This window comes from Carassius carassius, chromosome 33 (assembly GCF_963082965.1).
Source record: "Carassius carassius chromosome 33, fCarCar2.1, whole genome shotgun sequence".
Classification (NCBI taxonomy): Eukaryota; Metazoa; Chordata; class Actinopteri; order Cypriniformes; family Cyprinidae; genus Carassius; species Carassius carassius.
In genome coordinates, this window is record NC_081787.1 from 14,265,996 (window position 1) to 14,286,465 (window position 20,470).

Below are 20,470 nucleotides of genomic sequence, written 5' to 3' on the forward strand. Positions count from 1 at the left end.
ATTTGAAAGCTCTATCCAAGGAGATGTTTTCATAAATTGAATAATATTTATTACTTAAATGGTGCTCTACTAAATTCATTAGGAAATAAGTCAATAGGTTGTAATTGCTCTTAGTTGGTCAATGACCTGCTAAAATGCTCCAAGTAAAGCATTCCCTTTTCTCCAACCCCCCACACACTTTTTTTTTGTGAACAAACTTTTTACAATCACTCAAAAGCATTAAGTGATTTCCTTTAGAGAATTAAAAGAGTTACATTTAAAATGAATCAATCTTACATAATGCTGGTAAATTATAGTGATTGAAATGGAAGCTTTTCATGTAGAAATGAAGAAATAAATGAAGTTTCCTTGTAAAGGCCTTTAATCACATTTACGCTGTTCAAGCAACATACTGTGCCTCAATGAGAATAGCCTTCTCAGACGAACAAATGCTGAATTTTCATTTCTTTTCCATCCTTTTAACTCTGAGATTGAGTCAAACTCAAAGTCAATATCTAGTTTCTATGTGTATGTGAAAGTATGGACACCGCAGGAATGATTTCCTCATATCTAATAAGAGATTGTATATTATAGTTTCAGTAATTTGTCTTCTTTTAACAAGTTATAGCAGGCTTTCATAGTACAGTATGAGGCTATTTCACCTCAAAGGACAATCTGATTTCCACTTTAAAGCTGAAGACCAGTATTTATTCTTCTCTACCTTCCTTATTAATATCTAGATATATTAGTGAGCAAACAGAGGACCATTAGATGGCAACATTGTTTATCTTCAATCAGTCTCAGAAGTTCTACTAAGTAACTTTACAGATCTAATGATTGTTTAAATGCAAATTAAGTGCAATCGACTTTTGCCTGAACTTTAAGAAATTACAAACTGACTATAAGAGTAAAGGCACCCTACAGCTAATGACTAGCCAGATGCGGATGCAGTTATAGACTGGTTCCCATAAAGCAGTAGATATAGTGTTCAATAGGAAGCAGCACAGTGGCAAAGTCATTAAAAGATCAATTGAAGCTCAGGAGGTGGAATCCTTAAGATCTGTAAAGTGAGGGGAGTTAAATCCCATTAAAAAGCAGCTGTCATTAAGTCCCACTGAGTTAAACTATTTATGAGGCAGCACCATGCTTCAGTAATTGTACACCCCACAGAAACCTCCCCCTGCTAATTCATATAGCATTAAGCCATTTCTGTACCATTGAGTAATTCCTTCGACTATGACCATATGCATCATCTCTACTTGTGGTTGTACCCCAGGACGTTTAAAAAGAGCAGGGATTTTTAGGGGGCCACAAAGGAGTTTAAGGGGGTCTATGGGAAAGAAAAACTGTATAAAACAACAATAGCAACAACAACTAATAACTAATTAAAAACTAAATTAATTAAACTAATAAACAAACAAACAATTCAATCATTTAATCAAATTAAAAGAAAAAATTCTAAACAAATTCTACTGAAATCAATAATCTTGTGTTTGCCTATGTGCAGTGTTCCAAATTAGTCAGTTGATGTTCCATTGCAGTTAAAATGTTGCCTTAGAAACTGCCAATGTAAAGAGCGGGCAGTTAACTAGCTTTTGGAGACCATGTAACTCCTCAAACAACTCCCAAAACAACCACTTAATGGGTAAAAGGGGTAAAAACAAAGTAAGTAAATGAGAAACAAAGTGAAAGGGATCGCAAGAGATAAAATTTAATCAACAGACATTTACTACAAGAGAAAAACAACAAAAAGTGTATTTTTCTGCATTTTCCGCAACCATAAAATAACATTGTCCTCAGGGGCGTCACTAGGCCCTTTTTAGGGGGGCTTCAGCGCGGCAAGCTGCGTCAAGTTTCGGCTCCTCCCCTTATCTGAGTCTGCTTGGATTTAGCGCATTTTTCAATCTGCAGGGGAACATCAGAGAGCACAAGGTGTGTGTCGTGTGTGCGTGCATTTATTGATAGATTGCTAATGCTATGATATTACATCTGCATCGGTGCAGTTCTTTGTCATAAATGCATTGCAGTTTACATAATGTAATGTTACTGGAGCATTGGGAGCACACGAGACGGCTCGGTTTCTCATCCAATACCAATACGTTTCACTGCGTTCACCTTCAGCCCTTGTGTGATAGTTGTTTTTTATTCCTACAAAAATGAAGTGATTAACACTCATGAAAACATACTTTAGATTCAGAAAATGATCATGATTTATTTTCATTTACTTTTTAAAATTACAGACATATTATTATGTATTTTGACATTACATTATGCAGCCATGCAAAGAAATGATTAAAGACACACATCATTGTCTGAAAGCACTAGATGGCCCAGAGAGAGAATGTGGAGTTATTTTGTTTTGTATTATTAAATATAGTTTTGTATTAAGTAATAATGAATCAGGAGGAGTGTCATGATACATTAATTAGAGTAAGCGTAGAGTAAAGGGATTTTTGATTTTCTTGATTTATGCTATTTACACTAGATTTGTACTTGATTTATAGAAGTGGCAAATTGATAATTCATGTTGTTATTTTTAATAAATAGAAATAAATATAGAACAGATTAATCATATTGCCAATAGACAATTACATTAATACATGGTTTGTCTATATTCTTAATGAATATTAGCTGGTTAGTTAAAATACTTAAAATGACATCAATTTTCATGGGGTGACTTTATGAATATCCAACCGTATTGTTGATTATAAAGGCTAAAAAGCTAAAACACTGAAATAATTTATATTTCATTGTAGATGGATATACGACATTTTTTCTTGTCGTGCGGGAGTAGGTCTGCAAATGAGCAACAGTCAGGTGAGAATAGAACGTAGACAGCCTCTCACACACACAATACCACTGTGTTCCCAAGATTCATTTCAGTCATTGAACCCTGACATTGTTTTAATTGTCTGCCAATTTCCCTGTACATTTTATAAGAAAAAGCAGTGGTATCGTCAAAGGAAAAAATTCCTATCTGAGGTTTGTATGTGAGCATAGAAATGCAAACAGTAAAATGTTGTGTTTGTACTGGAAACATGTGTGCGTGTGTTTGTACAGTGAATGAATCAGGAGGTCTTCATTGAAAAAAAAAAATCGTCATTCCCTATTTTCTAGTGGTCACATCCAATAATTATTTTTTCATTACAGTGTTGTATATGGCTCACTCAGTACTCCTACTCCCATATATGAAATACAGGGAATACAATAGAATAGTGGATTGCAGTAAGGTTAGTAGCATACCACCCTACCCTAATAGTAAAATAATATTTTTTTAATCATACCCTTATTGGGGGCTGAGCCCCCCTAAAATCAAAATCCTAGAATCACCCTGATTGTCCTCATTAGGTCTAAATGAGCTAAAGAGGCAAATATCATCTGTCATTCATCTAGTGATCTATTTTTATAGTATGCCACCACTGCAGTTTACTTTACAGAGCTGGCAAGATTCAGTTCTGGCCAGTTGCACCAGAACTGCAACAATAGAGAAATTAAATGAGACTTATTTATACTTTGCAGGAGCATTTCTTGTGTTTTTAGCTGAATGCTAAATATGCATTAATAACTTATTAGCATTATGATAATGGTTTGTATACAGGCTATAATAACTGCTAAAGTCGGGATTAAAAAAAATAAAAACTCTCAGCATGTGAAAAGAGGTGTTGGGTTGTTCTCTCAGTGCTGCCGAGACAACATCTGTTAAGAGCAACAACAGAACCATTCATTTCCCAAATGAGTCTTTTTAGATTCATCACCTTCCATGTGCGAATCCCATTGTTGAAATGAGACACCCTCTCATTTCATTGGCTTTTCTACTTATGAATATTCATGAAATTCAACATAAATGTTTCAACATAAATTTTTGAGAGCCTATTCTGAAATTTAATTAAAATTCTTAATGGTCAAAGACCAATTTGAGAAGTAGTGGTGCTCAGACTTTTGCAGTGACCTGGTCTCAAAGAAATATCTTTACTAACCTGCATCATTTTAACAGCATTTGTGCTATAATGTTGATTAGCTATTGCAAAATATAATTTTGATACATCTGTCTTTTCTAAAAAAAAAAAACAAAAAAAAAAATAAAATAGGTCAAATAGCCCTTGATGCCTTCACTGTGACTCTACAATTTTCATAGTCATGAAAATAAAGAAAACTCTTTGAATGAGAAGGTGTGTCCAAACTTTTGGTTTGTTCTGTATATATATATATATAGTTTTGTGGTAGTCAGAATGACGCAACAAATACTGTTGATTGGGCTTAACTTGTACTGAAATTCCTTACATCAAGCATCCAAGTACATAATACATTCTTCTACTCTTTTGGCATACTAAACAACACAGTATTTAGCAAATACTGTATTCTGCATAAACAGAATTCAATTAAATTTACCAAATAAGTACACATGGGATATTCAGCAGTTAGTTGAATGGTGGGCAGTTGCCCAAAAATAAATCTGTTGAGTAAAATTACTGCAGCCTGGCAGTAAGTCTAGCACCACTCTCTATTTACACCAGACACAATGCAATGTTCCTTTCAAAAAGTGAAAAGGAATCCCAAAGAAGCTATAGAGATTTCAGGATTAACATAGAATTTAGAGCTAAATCCTTTAGCATTTCAAAATGTTTCATCAACTGCAGGCCAAAGAGGCATCCCTGTGTGCACATTAATAAATTGAATTGTCAGGGTTCTGCCCTGGCAGCTGTGTCTATTTTGTCTTTGTTTAGTGTTTCTCTGTTTTCCCTGTGTATGACCACATGGCTTTGTCTCTGTTTATGTTGGCCATGTGCTCCTTTCGTCCTGCCACCTTGTTTCACATTACCACGCCCCCTTGTTTAGTCCTTGTTTGGTGCTCATTAATTGATTGTTTTCACCTTGTGTTTGTGTGCTTTCCTTCCTATTTATTGTGATCATTTCCCTCATGTGGTTGCTGGTTCGTTTTGTGTGAGTTAGTGTTTGCTTAGCTTGCTAGCTGATCTATACTATAGAGATTTTCCTTGTCTGTTAAAGTCTGGTATTTATTAGTTTGTTTATCTTGTCATTGTTTATTCTAGTCTAGTTTAAGTGTTTCTTTTTGTTTGGATCTCATTTTTATTTTCTCGTGAGTTTGACTTTTTCTTTAAAGTATTTATTTTCCCCTTTGAGTTATTTTCTTGGTTAGTGTTTCCAGTCTAGAACTTTATTTGGTATTTGTTTCTTTACCTTTTTAGTTAACTTTAGTTAGTTAGCTTTGGTTATTTCTCTAGTTCCCCTTTTATCTTGTTTCTAGGTCATAGCATTCTTGTCTGACTTTCTGCCCTTGTTTATTATTATTATTATTATTATTGTTCTCTTGTTATCTTAAGTCTTGTCTAGTGTTTTGTGAGTTCTGTCTGTTCCTGTCTTGCCTGCTGCTTTCTCCCTGGCCACTGGGTCTCCCCGCCTGGAGGTCTGGCGTGTGTGGCTTCACCTCCATAGCCAAGTGCCCTTGGTTCCTGGTGCTGTGGTCTGGTCCCTTGCACAGCCTCCTCTACAGTCCTGCACTCGGTTGTCACCCAGGGCCCCCCCCCCCCCCCCCCCATCTGCCTACTCCATTGTTGTATGCCCCATCCTATTGTCTGGACTGTTCAAACCACTCCACCCCTCCCCCCCCCCCCCCCCCCCCCCCATCGTGCTTTGTCTAAATTGTCAATAAACGTCCCTTGTTCATTCTGCATCTGGGTCCTCTCCCTCAGTAACCTTGGGGAACGTGCCTGCTTTCGTGTGCTTAAAGCTCTATGCACACACCCCATCATGAAAAAAATTAAATAAAAAATTCTAGAAAGCTTTTGTCTTTGAAAGCTTTTGTAGAAGCAGAGAACTTGTCTGTATGCAATGAGTGCTGGGCATGAGTATAGTGCAGAGTGGCTGGTGGTCCGAATACATTACCTCCAATTTTCATACTATTACACAAAAAGCTATTCTTCAGCCCCCAAAAAGATGTGATTTCACCCTCAGTAGTAAGATATTTTGTGTTCAGCTGCACAGTGGAACATTGGATATGCCAGCCACTTCATTTAAGATTCCAATTACAGGGCATTCTGCTATGCACTTGTGCATGCTGTCTTAGTTTTTCTCTTTTCCAGATTCTGACAGCCAATTTCAGTTGGCTTCACATTCTTTCCAGTTATATTTCATGTGCTGTAGTCTGCACTTTGAATTCACAAAACAGGCAACATTTGCCATGTCACAAATTAAGCTGAAAGCGGTTTGCCTTGAGTACTAGATGCATTCACCACTAAAGCTTTATATAATTCAACAGTTAAAATAATTATTAAATAAATGAGCTTCATCAAAAGAAATGAATCAGCTTTATCAAAAGCATTTCAGGCAGTCGTGGGAGGAATCTTCCAAAACATCCATTAAGGTAATATAACTAAGTCCGAATTTAATCCACTTAAACATTGAGTAATTAGACTGAATAATTAAAAAATGATTAATAAATAATTAAAACAACCCTACAAAAAATTATGTTCAAGAGTGTGGAACAAGCTGCCTAAGCATTTCCATGCCACTTTTTTATTTGCTTTTTCTTATTTCTTTATCTTACTGATAGCAATCTTTCTTTTGAAAACCATGTTGTAAAACCACATTTTTACATCTTATATCTAAATTACGACCAATGATCTTAATGTCAAATACAGAAATTTTATTCATAACCACAAGATTACAGAACTACCAAATTTCGCTATAAGTTTGATTGCATCATATAATAATGGCTGTTAATAGTGTTCATCATTTGTTTGACTACTCCTTTAATTGATTTTTCTGAAAACTTCTGCCATATGCACATAAACTGACAGTCACCACTGGTTCTGTCAACTCTGCACTGGCTCCCTACATTTAAAATCTTGCTAATTACTTATAAAGACCCAAATGGTTTAGCTCCTCAGCGTGCTCTTATCGGCATTATAGTCCTTCATGTCTGCTGTGATCTCAAAACTCTCACCATTTGATAATTCCTAGAATATAAAAATTAACTGCGGGTGGCAGATCCATTTCCTGTTTAGCGCCCAATCTCTCAAACAATCTACACACTCTGTCACTTTAAATCTAGATTAAAGACCCATCTCTTTAACCTGTCATACACATAACACACCATCACATTTCTTTAATTCAAAGGATTGTTAAGTTGAATTAATGCATTAAAGTCACCGTAGCCATACGGATCCAGACTGTATCCAGATCAGATGGTGGATCAGTATGGAGTCAATTTAACGCCGTATATATACACAAAAAATTTACGTTTTGCAAAAGAAATTTTAAGTATTGAGGAAAATAAATTTGCTTTTTGCAAACAAAAATTAAGAATTGCAAAACATGGATGAAACAGCGCAAAAGCAATGATTTTGCAACACATATTTTCCATGGTCATATCTATTAATTTTTTTGAAACGCTGCTTTTATTTTGCGTGTCAGTCTAGTTTGAGCTTGCGATACCATTTTTCCTTTGCGCTTCACTTTTCTGCACTTCTCTCTTTGTGGCACTGTTTTGACGTGGGGGCGGGGTCAAGGGACGGGGGCGTGTACAACATGCCTCCCTGGAAGTGGTGTCATCGGCCCGAGACACAGCTCACTGATCCAGGTCCTGTCATGATGAGCAGAGACTTTCGAATGGATCGTTTCTTTTTATTCAATAGCATTAAAACATTAATGTTTTTATTTTATTAACTTTATTAACCCTCTGAAGTCAATTAACGCGGATACGCGTTTTGAGTCATTTTCTCCTGATAACCCCGAAAAGAACTTAAATTACACTTTCAGTTTTAATTGTACAGATAAGAGCAATACATCAATCAAATGTATGTGTATTAGCAGCATTTGCTCAAGTTAAAGAACTTGTTAAAATGAACATCTGCTGTTTATTTCTCTCAATGTGCACACTTTTATAGCATTAAAATGTGTTGTTTCATTTGGTTAACTGCAAGTGTTTGTTTAAAATCTCTTAACTTGTGGGAGGACGTCAGCGCACAAAAGCGTTCTTTTTTTACATTAGTTCAGAGGAAAACGCAGCCCTGAAGAGTTTTGTAAATAATAGCCTATACTGTAAATGCCCGACATGCCAATAAAGCTTTGATTATGCTATGTGACAGGAATTTTTACTGGAAGTGCACTTTAGAGGATGAATTTAACAATAACTATATAAATATTCTAACCCTATAATAATAAATAGTAGAATTATAAATGTATAATTCGGTAGTTTCATTTGTAAATGAAAACACTAATTTATCACAGAACGTTAATTAGGTAAGCAATACACTTATTAAAAGGGGAAATAAGCATAACAATACATATAAAAATATAGCCCTAATTAATATAATATTATTATCAAATATATACGGTTAGCCTATATGAATGAATAAATGAATGATCCCCTGCAAAGAAAGCATCAACTAGATGGCCGTCGGGACAAGACCACTGGAACCAGATAAATCCTCAGCACAATCTGTGTTACACCCTGGAATTAAAACATGCCATGCTGGTTTCATCTGGCCAGAGGAGAACTGGTCCCATGTCTGAGTCTGGTTCCTGGTTTTATTCTCGATTTCTGTCACCAATGGAGGTTTGGTTCCTTGCCACTATAGAAAGAGAGCTGAACAGGATGATGACATCACTGAATCATCAATGAACTGACTTTAAAGTTGAAAATTAAAGCTGCTTTGACATAATCAGTATTGTATAAAGTGCTATATAAATAAAGGTGACTTAAATTGGGTAATATGAAAAATAAAAGACATTTATTTTCTGCATTTATGTGCATAGAATCCCTTTTTGTTTGGCTTAGGTTAAGGAAAACAAACATAACCCCAAGTATTTTTTCAATACAGTGACTAAATTAATGAAAAATAAAGCATCAACAAGTGTTGACATTTCCCAGCATCACAGAAGTAATGACTTTATGAACTACTTTACTTCTAAAATCGATACTATTAGAGATAAAATTGTAACCATTCAGCCGTCAGCTACAGTATCACATCAGACACTGTGCACTATACAGTAGATTCCCTGAGGAGTTCCACTCAGTCTCTACTATAGGAGAGGAAGAATTGTATAAACTTGTTAAATCATCTAAACCAACAACATGTAAATTAGACCCTATTCCATCTAAGGTCCTAAAAGAGGTGCTTCCAGAAGTCATAGATCCTCTTCTGACTATTATTAATTCCTCATTGTCATTAGGCTATGTCCCCAAAACATTCAAACTGGCTGTTAAGTCGCTCATCAAAAAACCACAACTTGACCCCAAAGAACTAGTTAATTATAGACCGATATTGAATCTCCCTTTTCTGGCCAAGATAATAGAAAAGGTAGTATCCTCACAATTATATTCCTTCTTAGAGAAAAATGGTATCTGTGAGGATTTCCAGTCAGGATTTAGACCGTATCATACTACTGAGACTGCTCTCCTTAGAGTTACAAATGACCTGCTCTTATCATCTAATCTTGGTTGTATCTCTCTGTTAGTGCTATTGGATCTTAGTGCTGCGTTCGACACTATTGACCGCAACATTCTTTTGCATAGACTAGAACACTTTGTTGGCATTAATGGAAGTGCATTAGCATGGTTTAAATCATACTTATATGACCGCCATCAATTCGTAGCAGTGAATGAAGAGGTATCATATCGATCACAAGTGCAGTATGGAGTACCTCAAGGCTCAGTACTAGGGCCGCTACTCTTCACGCTTTACATGTTACCCTTGGGAGATATCATCAGGAAACATGGTTTTAGCTTTCACTGTTATGCTGATGATACTCAGCTCTACATTCCTTCGCGGCCCGGTAAAACACAGCAATTTCTTACTGCTAAATTCTGAAAAAAAAAACAGAGGTGTTAATTATAGGACCTAAAAACTCTGCATGTAATAACCTAGAACACTGTCTAAGACTTGATGGCTGCTCTGTCAATTCTTCGTCATCAGTTAGGAACCTAGGTGTAGTGCTGGGCGGTTTGACCAAAAATTTATATCACGTTTTTTTTTTCAAAATTATACCGGTTTTCCAGTTTATGACGTTTTTTTATTTTCATGCATAATCAGGTGTACAATGCATTTTCTGCTGGTTGATATTCTTGTTACTCTTTTTCTTGTTTTAAACCTAGCCAAAAACCCATGTGACTGCGTTTCCATGTCAATCCATGTTCATTTTTCCCGCGAACAATGCGCTTTCACTTTAATTCAGCACCTGCAGCACAGCAAAAATAGACTCAGTACGTTAACAATCGCTGCACTGCTTCAGACTCACCGCTCCTTAAAATGCACTGACGGACCGCAATCTCGTGCAGCTGGACTATGTGTGAAACAGGTGTAACATACACCAGAGCACTGCTGTGTTCAACCTCAGCACGCCTCGCAGTCGCTGCTTAGAAGTGCAACATTGTAAAGGGTCCGTCTGAAACAGTGTCGCGTGGCGCAGCATAACGTTCGTTCCAAATGCTGAGTAAGTAAATACACCGGTATGGCGGTATATTCAAAATTAACATCGTAACGAAAATATACATCGGTTATGGACCGGTTTACCGCCCAGCACTACCTAGGTGTGCTATTTGATAGCAATCTTTCCTTAGAAAGCCATGTTTCTAGCATTTGTAAAACTGCATTTTTCCATCTCAAAAATATATCCAAATTACGTCCTATGCTCTCAATGTCAAATGCAGAAATGTTAATCCATGCATTTATGACCTTAAGGTTAGATTATTGTAATGCTTTATTGGGTGGTTGTTCTGCACGCTTAGTAAATAAACTACAGTTAGTCCAAAATGCAGCAGCAAGAGTTCTTACTAGAACCAGGAAGTATGACCATATTAGCCCGGTCCTGTCAACACTGCACTGGCTCCCTATTAAACATTGTATGGATTTTAAAATATTGCTTATTACTTATAAAGTCCTGAATGGTTTAGCACCTCAGTATTGGAATGAGCTCTTTTTACATTATAATCCTCCACGTCCGCAGTGTTCTCGAAACTCAGGCAATTTGAAAATATCAAAATCAACTGCGGGCGGCAGATCCTTTTCCTATTTGACGCCTAAACTCTGGAATAACCTACCTAACATTGTTCGGGAGGCAGACACACTCTTGCAGTTTAAATCTAGATTAAAGACCCATCTCTTTAACCTGGCTTACACATAACACACTAATATGCTTCTAATATCCAAATCCGTTAAAGGAGTTTTAGGCTGCATTAATTAGGTAAACCGAAACCGGGAACACCTCCAATAACACCTGATGTACAGTACTTGCTACATCATTAGAAGACTGGCATCTACGCTAATATTAGTCTGTTTCTCTCTTATTCCGCAGTCACCGTAGCCACCAGATCCAGTCTGTTTCCAGATCAGAGGGTCACTGCAGTCACCCGGATCCAGTACGTATCCAGACCAGATGGTGGATCAGCACCTAGAAAGGACCTCTACAGTCCTGAAAGACAGCGGAGACCAGGACAACTAGAGCCCCAGATACAGATCCCCTGTAAAGATCTGGTCTCAGAGGAGCACCAGGACAAGACCACAGGAAACAGATGATTCTTCTGCACAAACTGACTTTGCTGCAGCCTGGAATTGAACTGCTGGTTTCGTCTAGTCAGATGAGAACTGGCCCCCCAACTGAGCCTGGTTTCTCCCAAGGTTTTTTCTCCATTCTGTCAACGATGGAGTTTTGGTTCCTTGCTGCTGTCGCCTCAGGCTTGCTAAGTTGAGGTCACTTCATTTACAGTGATATCGTTGACTTGATTGCAAATGATTGCACAGACACTATTTAAACTGAACTGAGATGACATCACTGAATTCAATGATGAACTTCCTTTAACAGTCATTTTGCATCATTGACACACTGTTTTCCTAATGAATGTTGTTCAGTTGCTTTGACGCAATGTATTTTTTTTGAAGCGCTATATAAATAAAGGTGACTTGACTTGACTTTTAAGTGTACATACACTGAATAAAATCATTAAAGTAACGTTGAATTATTGTGAAATTTGGAAATAGAAAGACTTAAATTATTATTATTATTATTTATTTATTTTTTAACAGTGAACTAAGCATAAAAATGACAGCAAATTCTTGTTTGAAATCCATTTTAAAAATCGGAGGCAGGGCTTGATTTTATCCATCTAAAAAATGCTGGATGGATTATCCAACAATGACCTAAGTGATGTTGACAAAACAGAAAAGAAGAGAAACTTAATTCAAAATTATGAAGACCATTTTTAAAAACAAAGCAAAGATTGACCGTTCGGAATATGAAACACATTCATTAAGAAATAGGGTCTATTTTATTTTTCGACTGATTTTAAAAGGCAGAGAAGACAAAAACAGAGAGCTTCCGTTTAACTGAACAGCTGTAGATAAGTAAGATCCTGTCTTTTATCACAATGGCAGCTCAGCTTTGACCTTCTGCAGTAATACAGTCTGCTTCTCTATTAAAGTCTGATTATATTACTAGTAGCCAAAGGAGCTGCTAACACAAGCACCTTTGAGTTGACCTTAGATAAAATTTATGGTGGGACTTCACCTTACACAGAGAAGAGGAGCGAGAGGGATCTCAGCGTTCTCTGTAGGTTCTTGGCATCATCTGACTAACTCATGTGCCGTCTTAATTACAGATGACTACTGGGCAATAGCCAACACGTGATTTACACCTTAAACCACAGACTGTTTGCTAGAATAATTATTAATGTGGACGTATACGGCCCGCTTCAGTAGCCAATATTGCTCCATATAAAATAAACATGCATTCATTCCAAATACTGCCATCATGCTCATTGTTTTTTTCAAGGCAAGAAAACATTATTTTATTATATAAGAGTAAGATTTAAGGGTCAGTCTAACGGTACAGTGTTTTTTTTTTTTTTAGCATGAATTAATACACAATCTCTAGTTCATTTATTATGCCTCTTATGTCCCGAGCTAATAAAATATCTAATGTTAACAGTCACTATACAAAAATGTACTTGGGCAGTACCATGGTTCAGTGGTTGTATATAACAAAGTATTAAACCATTTCCATATTCACTACAAAGGCACTTTAAATACCTTAAAACTAGCATTGGAACATGCCCTAAAAACTATTGTAACAAGTCCTTAAAAAACATGACAAGACCCTTATACCTTTTGGACATTTTTATTTTATTTTATTCTTTTATGTATATTTGATTGATTGTAAAAAAGAAGAAGAGAAAAGTAGGGTTTGAACATACCTTTAATCCGTAAACTCTCTGAGATCCCATCCTGCTGGAACAAGAACAGAGAGAAAAACAATACTTACAAAACATTCACAGTACAGTATGTCCATAGAGTCCTGGCCACAGACATCCAAATACTGGATGTTTGATGGCTTACACACCCCAAATACAACATATTGCTGTTTTACTTCTAGTGAAAATTACATTATTAAATGAATAATGTCATTTTAAATGACTGCTGCTTCTTTCTTTCTTTCTTTAAACGTTGGTAATTTAATCATTCCTATGCCATATTGCCATAGCAAAGTCTAAATATTCTTTCAATGTTGGTGCTTGAATTATTTGTCAGCAGTGGTGTCAAAAGTATTGACATTCATTACTCAAGTAGAAGTATAGATACTAGGATTTAAAAAGACTTTTGTAGAAGTTGAAGTATCAACTCAAGCTTTTTACTCAAGTAAAAGTGTAAAAGTACTGGTTTAAAAAACTACTTAAAGTATAAAAGTAAAAGTAATGAAAGGAAAAAAAATGCCATTAAGAACAAAATCTTAGGCCGCACCACAGGGGCCTATTTTGCACTACCCCACCTCCTCAAAAAACATTTTTCTAAAGGCCATAGGCCATAATGACTATCTTATATTAAAATGTTCATGTTGAAAAATTTGGGATGATACCTGAATTACTGTATGGTCATTCTTTATAAAGTAGCAACAATGTCGTTTGTGAAGTACAGTACTGTGCAAAAATCTTAGGCAAATTATTATTTTCACCCCAAAAAAGGGTTTTAAGCCAGTTATTTATACCTTTTGCTGTAGTGTGTCAGTAGGAAGTATCAATTTGCCATTCAATTTAATAATAATCTAGTGCGACTTTGAATGCACAAGCAGTCTGACAACGGCAAAATGAATGTTTGGAAATGTAAACTGATATTTTATACTGACACACGTGTGTACTACAGCAAAATATATAAATAACTGGCCGAACACCATTCTTTTAAGTGAAAATACTAACGTGCCTAAGACTTTTGCACAGTAGCTAGTGTATGTATAAAATACGTATGATTAAATTAAGTATATTTAAATAAGTGTAATTAAAGTATGTGTTCGTTCATATGTGTTAAGGGCTAGATTTTCGCTGGAGGAAACAGCTGTTTAGTGATGAGCGAAAACTTTACAGTAGATGAGAAACCGACTGCTCCCTCGTGACCTTTTGTAAACTGTATTTATGACAAAGAACTATGTACACAGATACAGATATTCTAACAATCTATCGATAAACACATACTTTGTGTCCTCTGTTTGTGTTTAAGTCCGCTCGCGCTGCTCCGCCGCGGTCTGCGGATTGAAGAGTGCGGCTAAAGACCGGGAGGAGACCGGTCTGATGCCGGTTTCATATGAAATTTAAGGGGACTGACTCTCAGGCGGTCGCAAATTTGTGTAGTTTATGGAGCTAAATGCTACAGCCCGGCTAAAAAAGCCCAGCGTCGCCCATGCTTCTTGTGTACTTTGGTAGAACCAGGACAAATTTCAATCGATCGCTCAGGCATTTAAAAGGCACCGAAATCTGCTTCCTCTTATTCGGTTCGGTGCATACCAGTTCCATACCCAACCCTACTTTTAAGAAATATATTTTTTGATAAACGAACCCAAAACTGGCTATGTCCTTGCTGGAGTGTGATGTGATTTGTGTCATGTGCAGGTGCGATGGATCGCGTACAAACCAATAGGGTGTCGAAATGGTATATGTTTATACTTCCAACCACAATCAAATTCACTGCATCTGGATGGCGCGATTTATCTGGATAGGATTCTTTTTTTTTTTTTTGAATGATGACAAGCCGGAAAGAAAACAAGCCGAAATGAAATAGCAGTAACGCACCTATTTTTAAAATGTTAGGAGTAGAAAGTACAGATACTTGCGTGAAAATGTAAGGAGTAGAAGTAAAAAGTCGGCTGAAAAATAATTACTCAAGTAAAGTATAGATACCCCAAATTTCTACTTAAGTAATGTAACGAAGTATTTGTACTTCGTTACTTGACACCTCTGTTTGTCAGTATGTGTTAAATGCAGTGTTTGGAATAACGCCGCTAAAAAGAACGGCGTTAGGTAACTAGCCTACGTTATTTTTTCAGTAACGGGGTAATCTAACTAATTACTTTTCCCGTCGTTACAGCGCCGTTAACATTACTGGACATAAAATGCAATGCGTTACTATGCATTTAATAAACTATGTAATCCGAACTCACCCCTGGCTTGATAAAGAGATAAGCGATTATGATTGGCTTAGGCAGAGTCATGTGTTTCATGGTAGCCAATCAGAGCCAGTGTTTTTACACACATGCCGGCACACGCGCCAGCGGCGCCAAACACACACACACACACACACACACACACACACACACACGCAACAGCTAAACAGAGATTCGCAGCAGCAGCAGAGATGGTGAGTCAGGAGCAATCCGATGAAAAGTTGGCATTTTCAAGGTGGAGATATAAGCACTACTTCAAATTCATTTGTGGTCAAAGGCAAGAACGTTCATGTAATGTGTACATGTAATGTGATACACACGCATCTACAAAGCTAGTGGCCAAAAACACCTTTCTTACAAAGATAATACTTGAACTGCAGGATAAAAGTCTTGCTGTCTGTTGACGTGCAATAAATATCGAAAGTTATTTACGAACACCTGTCTGTTCTACTCATTTCAACTGCCTTGTGAAAACTGCTAAAAAAAAAAAAAAAATATTTGACATATAGCAACTTTTTTTTTTTTTTTTACAGTAGCGCAAATAGTTACTTTCCCTGGTAACGAGTTACTTTTATTATAGAGTAATTCAGTTACTAACTCAGTTTTTGGAACAAGTAGTGAGTAACTATAACTAATTACTTTTTTAAAGTAACGTCCCGAACAGTGGTTAAATGATTCATTCATTCAGACCAGCCAGTGTATGGCAGTCTCTCAACGAGTTTATTTCTAAAGGTTAAAGGATGCCGTATTCCACCATTAAAGAGACATATGGGAAATGTTGATGTTAACTGTCATTTTGCTTCTAAGGAAGAAATACAACAGTGTCATAGGATTAAAAATAAAGTAAAAAGTGTAACATAATTCTAAACCAGAAGCTCAAAAGTAATAGCCGACCCAAACATTTATACTTGGTCATCATTTTCATGTAATTCTCACCCTGTTTTGCCACATGAGATGATAATTTCCAAGCTACTCTTTTTACATTGAAAGGTGATCTGAACTACTGCTTTATGCTGAACTACTGCTTTAAAATTAAGCATGAATTATGGTGTCTATAAGGACAAACAATGTTTAAATAAACTTTTGTTGCATAGTCGAGCATCAGAATCAGTAATTAGTAAATATATCAACTGGTCTTGGTATAAAGAGATTAACAAGATGACTTGGATATAGAAGGATTTTTAATTTAAGATGGATAATTGTTGAGGATTTGAATTTCGAGTGATAATCATGAAGCAGCAAAATACAGGCTTTCTCTCTGTTTTCCAAGGACTTTGAAGCCATTTGTCCATTCTGTCCAAAATGCAAAAACAAACTTGCTGCAAGCCCTTCCACTTCCTGTGCCAGTCTTGGAGACAGTGGGCAAATTCCAAAAAGAAGTGAGCATCCCTATGCCCTACTCCCTTCGAAGAGCAGAGCACTTGAAGTGTGTTCTTTGAAGGGTGCAGCGCTTGCCATTACTCTAATATAAAGAGAGTCCTAACCGTTCTTAAACATATTTCTATCACTGATTAAAAATATTTTGTCATTTTACATTAAAATAGACAAATTGAATCAACCTACTCTATTTATGTTTGTCTGTAAACTTGAAATCAACCACAACTTTGCTTTAAAAAGCATTTCAAGATCTCCTAATCGAAGATCACATGATAACAAATGGAAGTGACCATCACACGTTCCCTTCGCTAACAGAGTTCTGGAAATGTCCTCTGTGAAGTGATTCAGTTGTTCACTTTCATTTGGAAAGGCTTCCCCCCTCCCGAAGTGCCCTTCAAGGGTGCAAAAAAGCCATTTGGAATTCGCCCAGTTTCATCACAGAACTCATAGATATGTATAGGTAGATGCCACATTCAACTGCTCAAGATAAGTCAACGTGTCCACCGTCACGGAATGGTCAATGTGTTGTCACTCATAATAAAAATGGCACAACATTTCACAGCCTCTGGTTGTAAAAACTGCCGAAATTTTAATTCCTTAAGAAACTTTATAAACTTTCACAGGTAAGAATGTGTAGATGTGTTTTTAATATGCTTTTTAATAAGCTTTTTAAAAATTATAGTAACATTTTAATGGTGCATTAATGGCAGTTTATTAGTTTAGCAAAATTATTCCCTGAAGTCTGCTGAAGATATAGATATTCATACATGCATATAAATAGGGTTGCAGAAATACAGGCAACTTGCTTGAGTGTTCACAGACCTGATTTGATCATTCCAATATGACAAATGGCTTACATTTAGTGGCCCATAAAAACAACCGCTAATAGGGCATCTACCGATACATATCTATGATTGAACCTTCTTAACCTGAGCATATTCTGTACACCTTCAGTTACACATTTACAATGTATTACTGTTTAATTTGTTTTACAGTGTACTGGAATGGTGCCTGTGTCACCAACGTAAATGCACAGGTTATTTTTACGATTCAGCATACCAAGGAAGGAGTATAATTGCTCTTAACTGTTATTCATTTATGATATTTTAAACTCATATTTCTGCAATAGACGAGAGAGCATTTAGTTCAAAGTAACAGCTCATTCATTCCACAGTGACAATCTGAAGAGTTCTGAGGCTAGGTTAATAGATTAACTTCCTGGAATCAATTGTACATCAATTGCGCAACTGAACTACAGAAATTAAATCACAGCTATAATAAGATCCTACAAGACTTCGCCCCCCCCCCCACACACACACACACACACTTTATCTTACATGTGTGCCATCTGTCACTCAGACATCTTGTTTTTTGATAGGTCTAAATGTGAGGCAGAACCAAATTTGGGCCATAATCTGAGTGGAGGTAGAGGAAGGGTGGGGCTATGGTGAATTAAATTTTTGGCTTTGACGGGAGATTGGCTTTTGCAGAGCAGGACAAAGCTTCATACTATAAGCTGAATAACTCATGATGATTGAAGCAGGTCGAGTTGAGGGAAAGCTAACGGGGTCATGGCTTATCTCTGTGTCAGTGCCAGAAAAACAGGCTCAATCCCACAATCCTGGCCCAACACACCTCCCTCATTTGAAACACAGGCTTGCTATGTCAGATGCCAGGCATCTTTATGGATTCATATTACTGGAAAACTGTGGAATGACCACACGCATTTGACACAGTATGACCCTTCATATAGGATTCATAAATAACATGACCACTAAGCATAATAATAATTATAAGAAATATAATTGCTTCTGGCCTGTGCCATCAAATACATTCTTATCTGAGACTAGCGGTGCTTTGCTCTTAATGGATTTTTCACACATCGTGGTCTGATAAGGAAGTTATTGCAGGAAATTTGGTAACTGTGTGTTCCCATAGTGTGCATTTCGACTATTAAGGCCTTCTGATGTATGTGACAGCATTAACATTTGATACAGAGAGAAAAGAACAAAGGGCATCATCATTCATAATTTCCAGCTTTATTAAACAAATGTCTACAAAACAGGGTAGTGAGTATTAGCAGACAACACTGATACTTGAGTGGAGTGGGATGTTCAAGGTTACCTTCAGAGAATTAATGACAGAGTCATTAGGTTAATTGTGCACTTCAACCACATTTGTAACCACAATGGTAGCAGTCATTTGCTACTTCTATTAGTGGGTCACATTAAGAACGAGCTCCACTATTTATTTTTATTCTTATATTTTTTAGAGTCGACTTTAAACATAATAATAACAGACTTAATGTAATAAAAATATTACAAAAAAATAATAGATTTATTGCAATCATAATATTCAAATAAGAACTCTTTCTAAATCCCTTTTTTTCAGATACCAAAAACGGATTACATAAATAATAATAATGATGATAATAATAATAATAGAAGTAATTATTACAATTATTATAATTATTGTTATTATTACTCTTACCCCAATTTCTCAAAACATGGAAAGTCTGCAGAATTCTGATTGACCATTTCTAGTGTGAAAGGTTTTCAAATAATTGTTAAAAGTCACAGTAAATGAATCAAACTTAAACTGCACTGCACATAAGACAAATAAATTAAACTATCTGAGATGGTGCTATTACTGATCAAGTATCATTCACACACAAGAAATAGAAATTCACAGGAACCCCATCATCTATAAAACACTGCGTCTCTGTGTGTGCCATCTGTCAAATCATAATGATCTAATAATTAACACCAAACAGCATTCATAAGTGGATCATTTTGATAGCACGACAATACTAACTGTCTGAAATTACAACAGTTCAGACATTTCAAAAAGCCAATGTGTGCTTTTCCTCTCACATTTGGTTGAATTGCTTGGTTCTTTCTACATTGTTCCCGTTGCTCTGGACATTTGTATGATTGCGTCACCTCCAACAGTAATTCCCTAATGGCAGCCGTTTACTGTAGCTAGGTAACAACACAGGAGGAGAAGATGCCAATTTCAGTGTTTTATTGAAGTAGGCCTACTTGTCCCTTTGGATATACCATCAAAACTCAATACGCACACGGCAACACATCAGTTTGTCTGTGTGTGAGCTGCAGAAGTATTGCAAGAGATGCAAAGAATGCAAGATGCTCTCCAAAGGCAATTTCATTAAAGGCAAGCAGTTATGAGAAACACAAAATATTTTAATTTGGTGTCATCAGTATGGACTCATTTACTCAAGTTAGACAAACTTTTCAAGACGATTCTCATATGTCAAATGTCTAACGGACACAGGTTTGTGAAAACACCACAAGAGTTTCAGTTAACTGGAAAATACACTCATCTTAAAGGGACATTTCTATGACCCCCTGTTCAGCCGTATATATGGATATAAAAGGAAAGTGTTCCCACGAGCCCCTGTTCTGTCAGTCAGTGCCCTCCGTCCCTCCATAATTGATCTGTTGCATAATATGATCATTCGCTCAAGGTGATAAGAAAGGAAAAAGAGGAGAGAGAAAGAGTGGAGCTCGTCAGAGCTGCATTACGCCTCAATGGCTGGTATCTGGCTGTGTGTATCTAGAAAGCTCACTGCAGTGGCCAGTCAATAAACATTCACTTACACAATCACGCTGAGCTACTTCATCATGATGTCAGCGCAGCAGGAGTTTTG

At 36.5% G+C, this 20,470-nt stretch overlaps 1 protein-coding gene across 2 annotated transcripts in view; it reads right to left on the reverse strand.

Annotated features, from left to right (window-relative positions):
• LOC132113794 (follistatin-related protein 5-like) overlaps nt 1–20,470 on the reverse strand; it is a 165,170-nt gene that overhangs the window by 129,048 nt on the left and 15,652 nt on the right. Inside the window, exon 3 of one of the 2 annotated variants that reach the window (XM_059521796.1) lies at nt 13,190–13,220. In XM_059521796.1, coding sequence (XP_059377779.1) covers nt 13,190–13,220 — 31 coding nt within the window. Of the gene's footprint in view, nt 1–13,189; nt 13,224–20,470 lie in introns of both variants that reach the window. The other variant, XM_059521795.1, reaches the window with a different exon arrangement.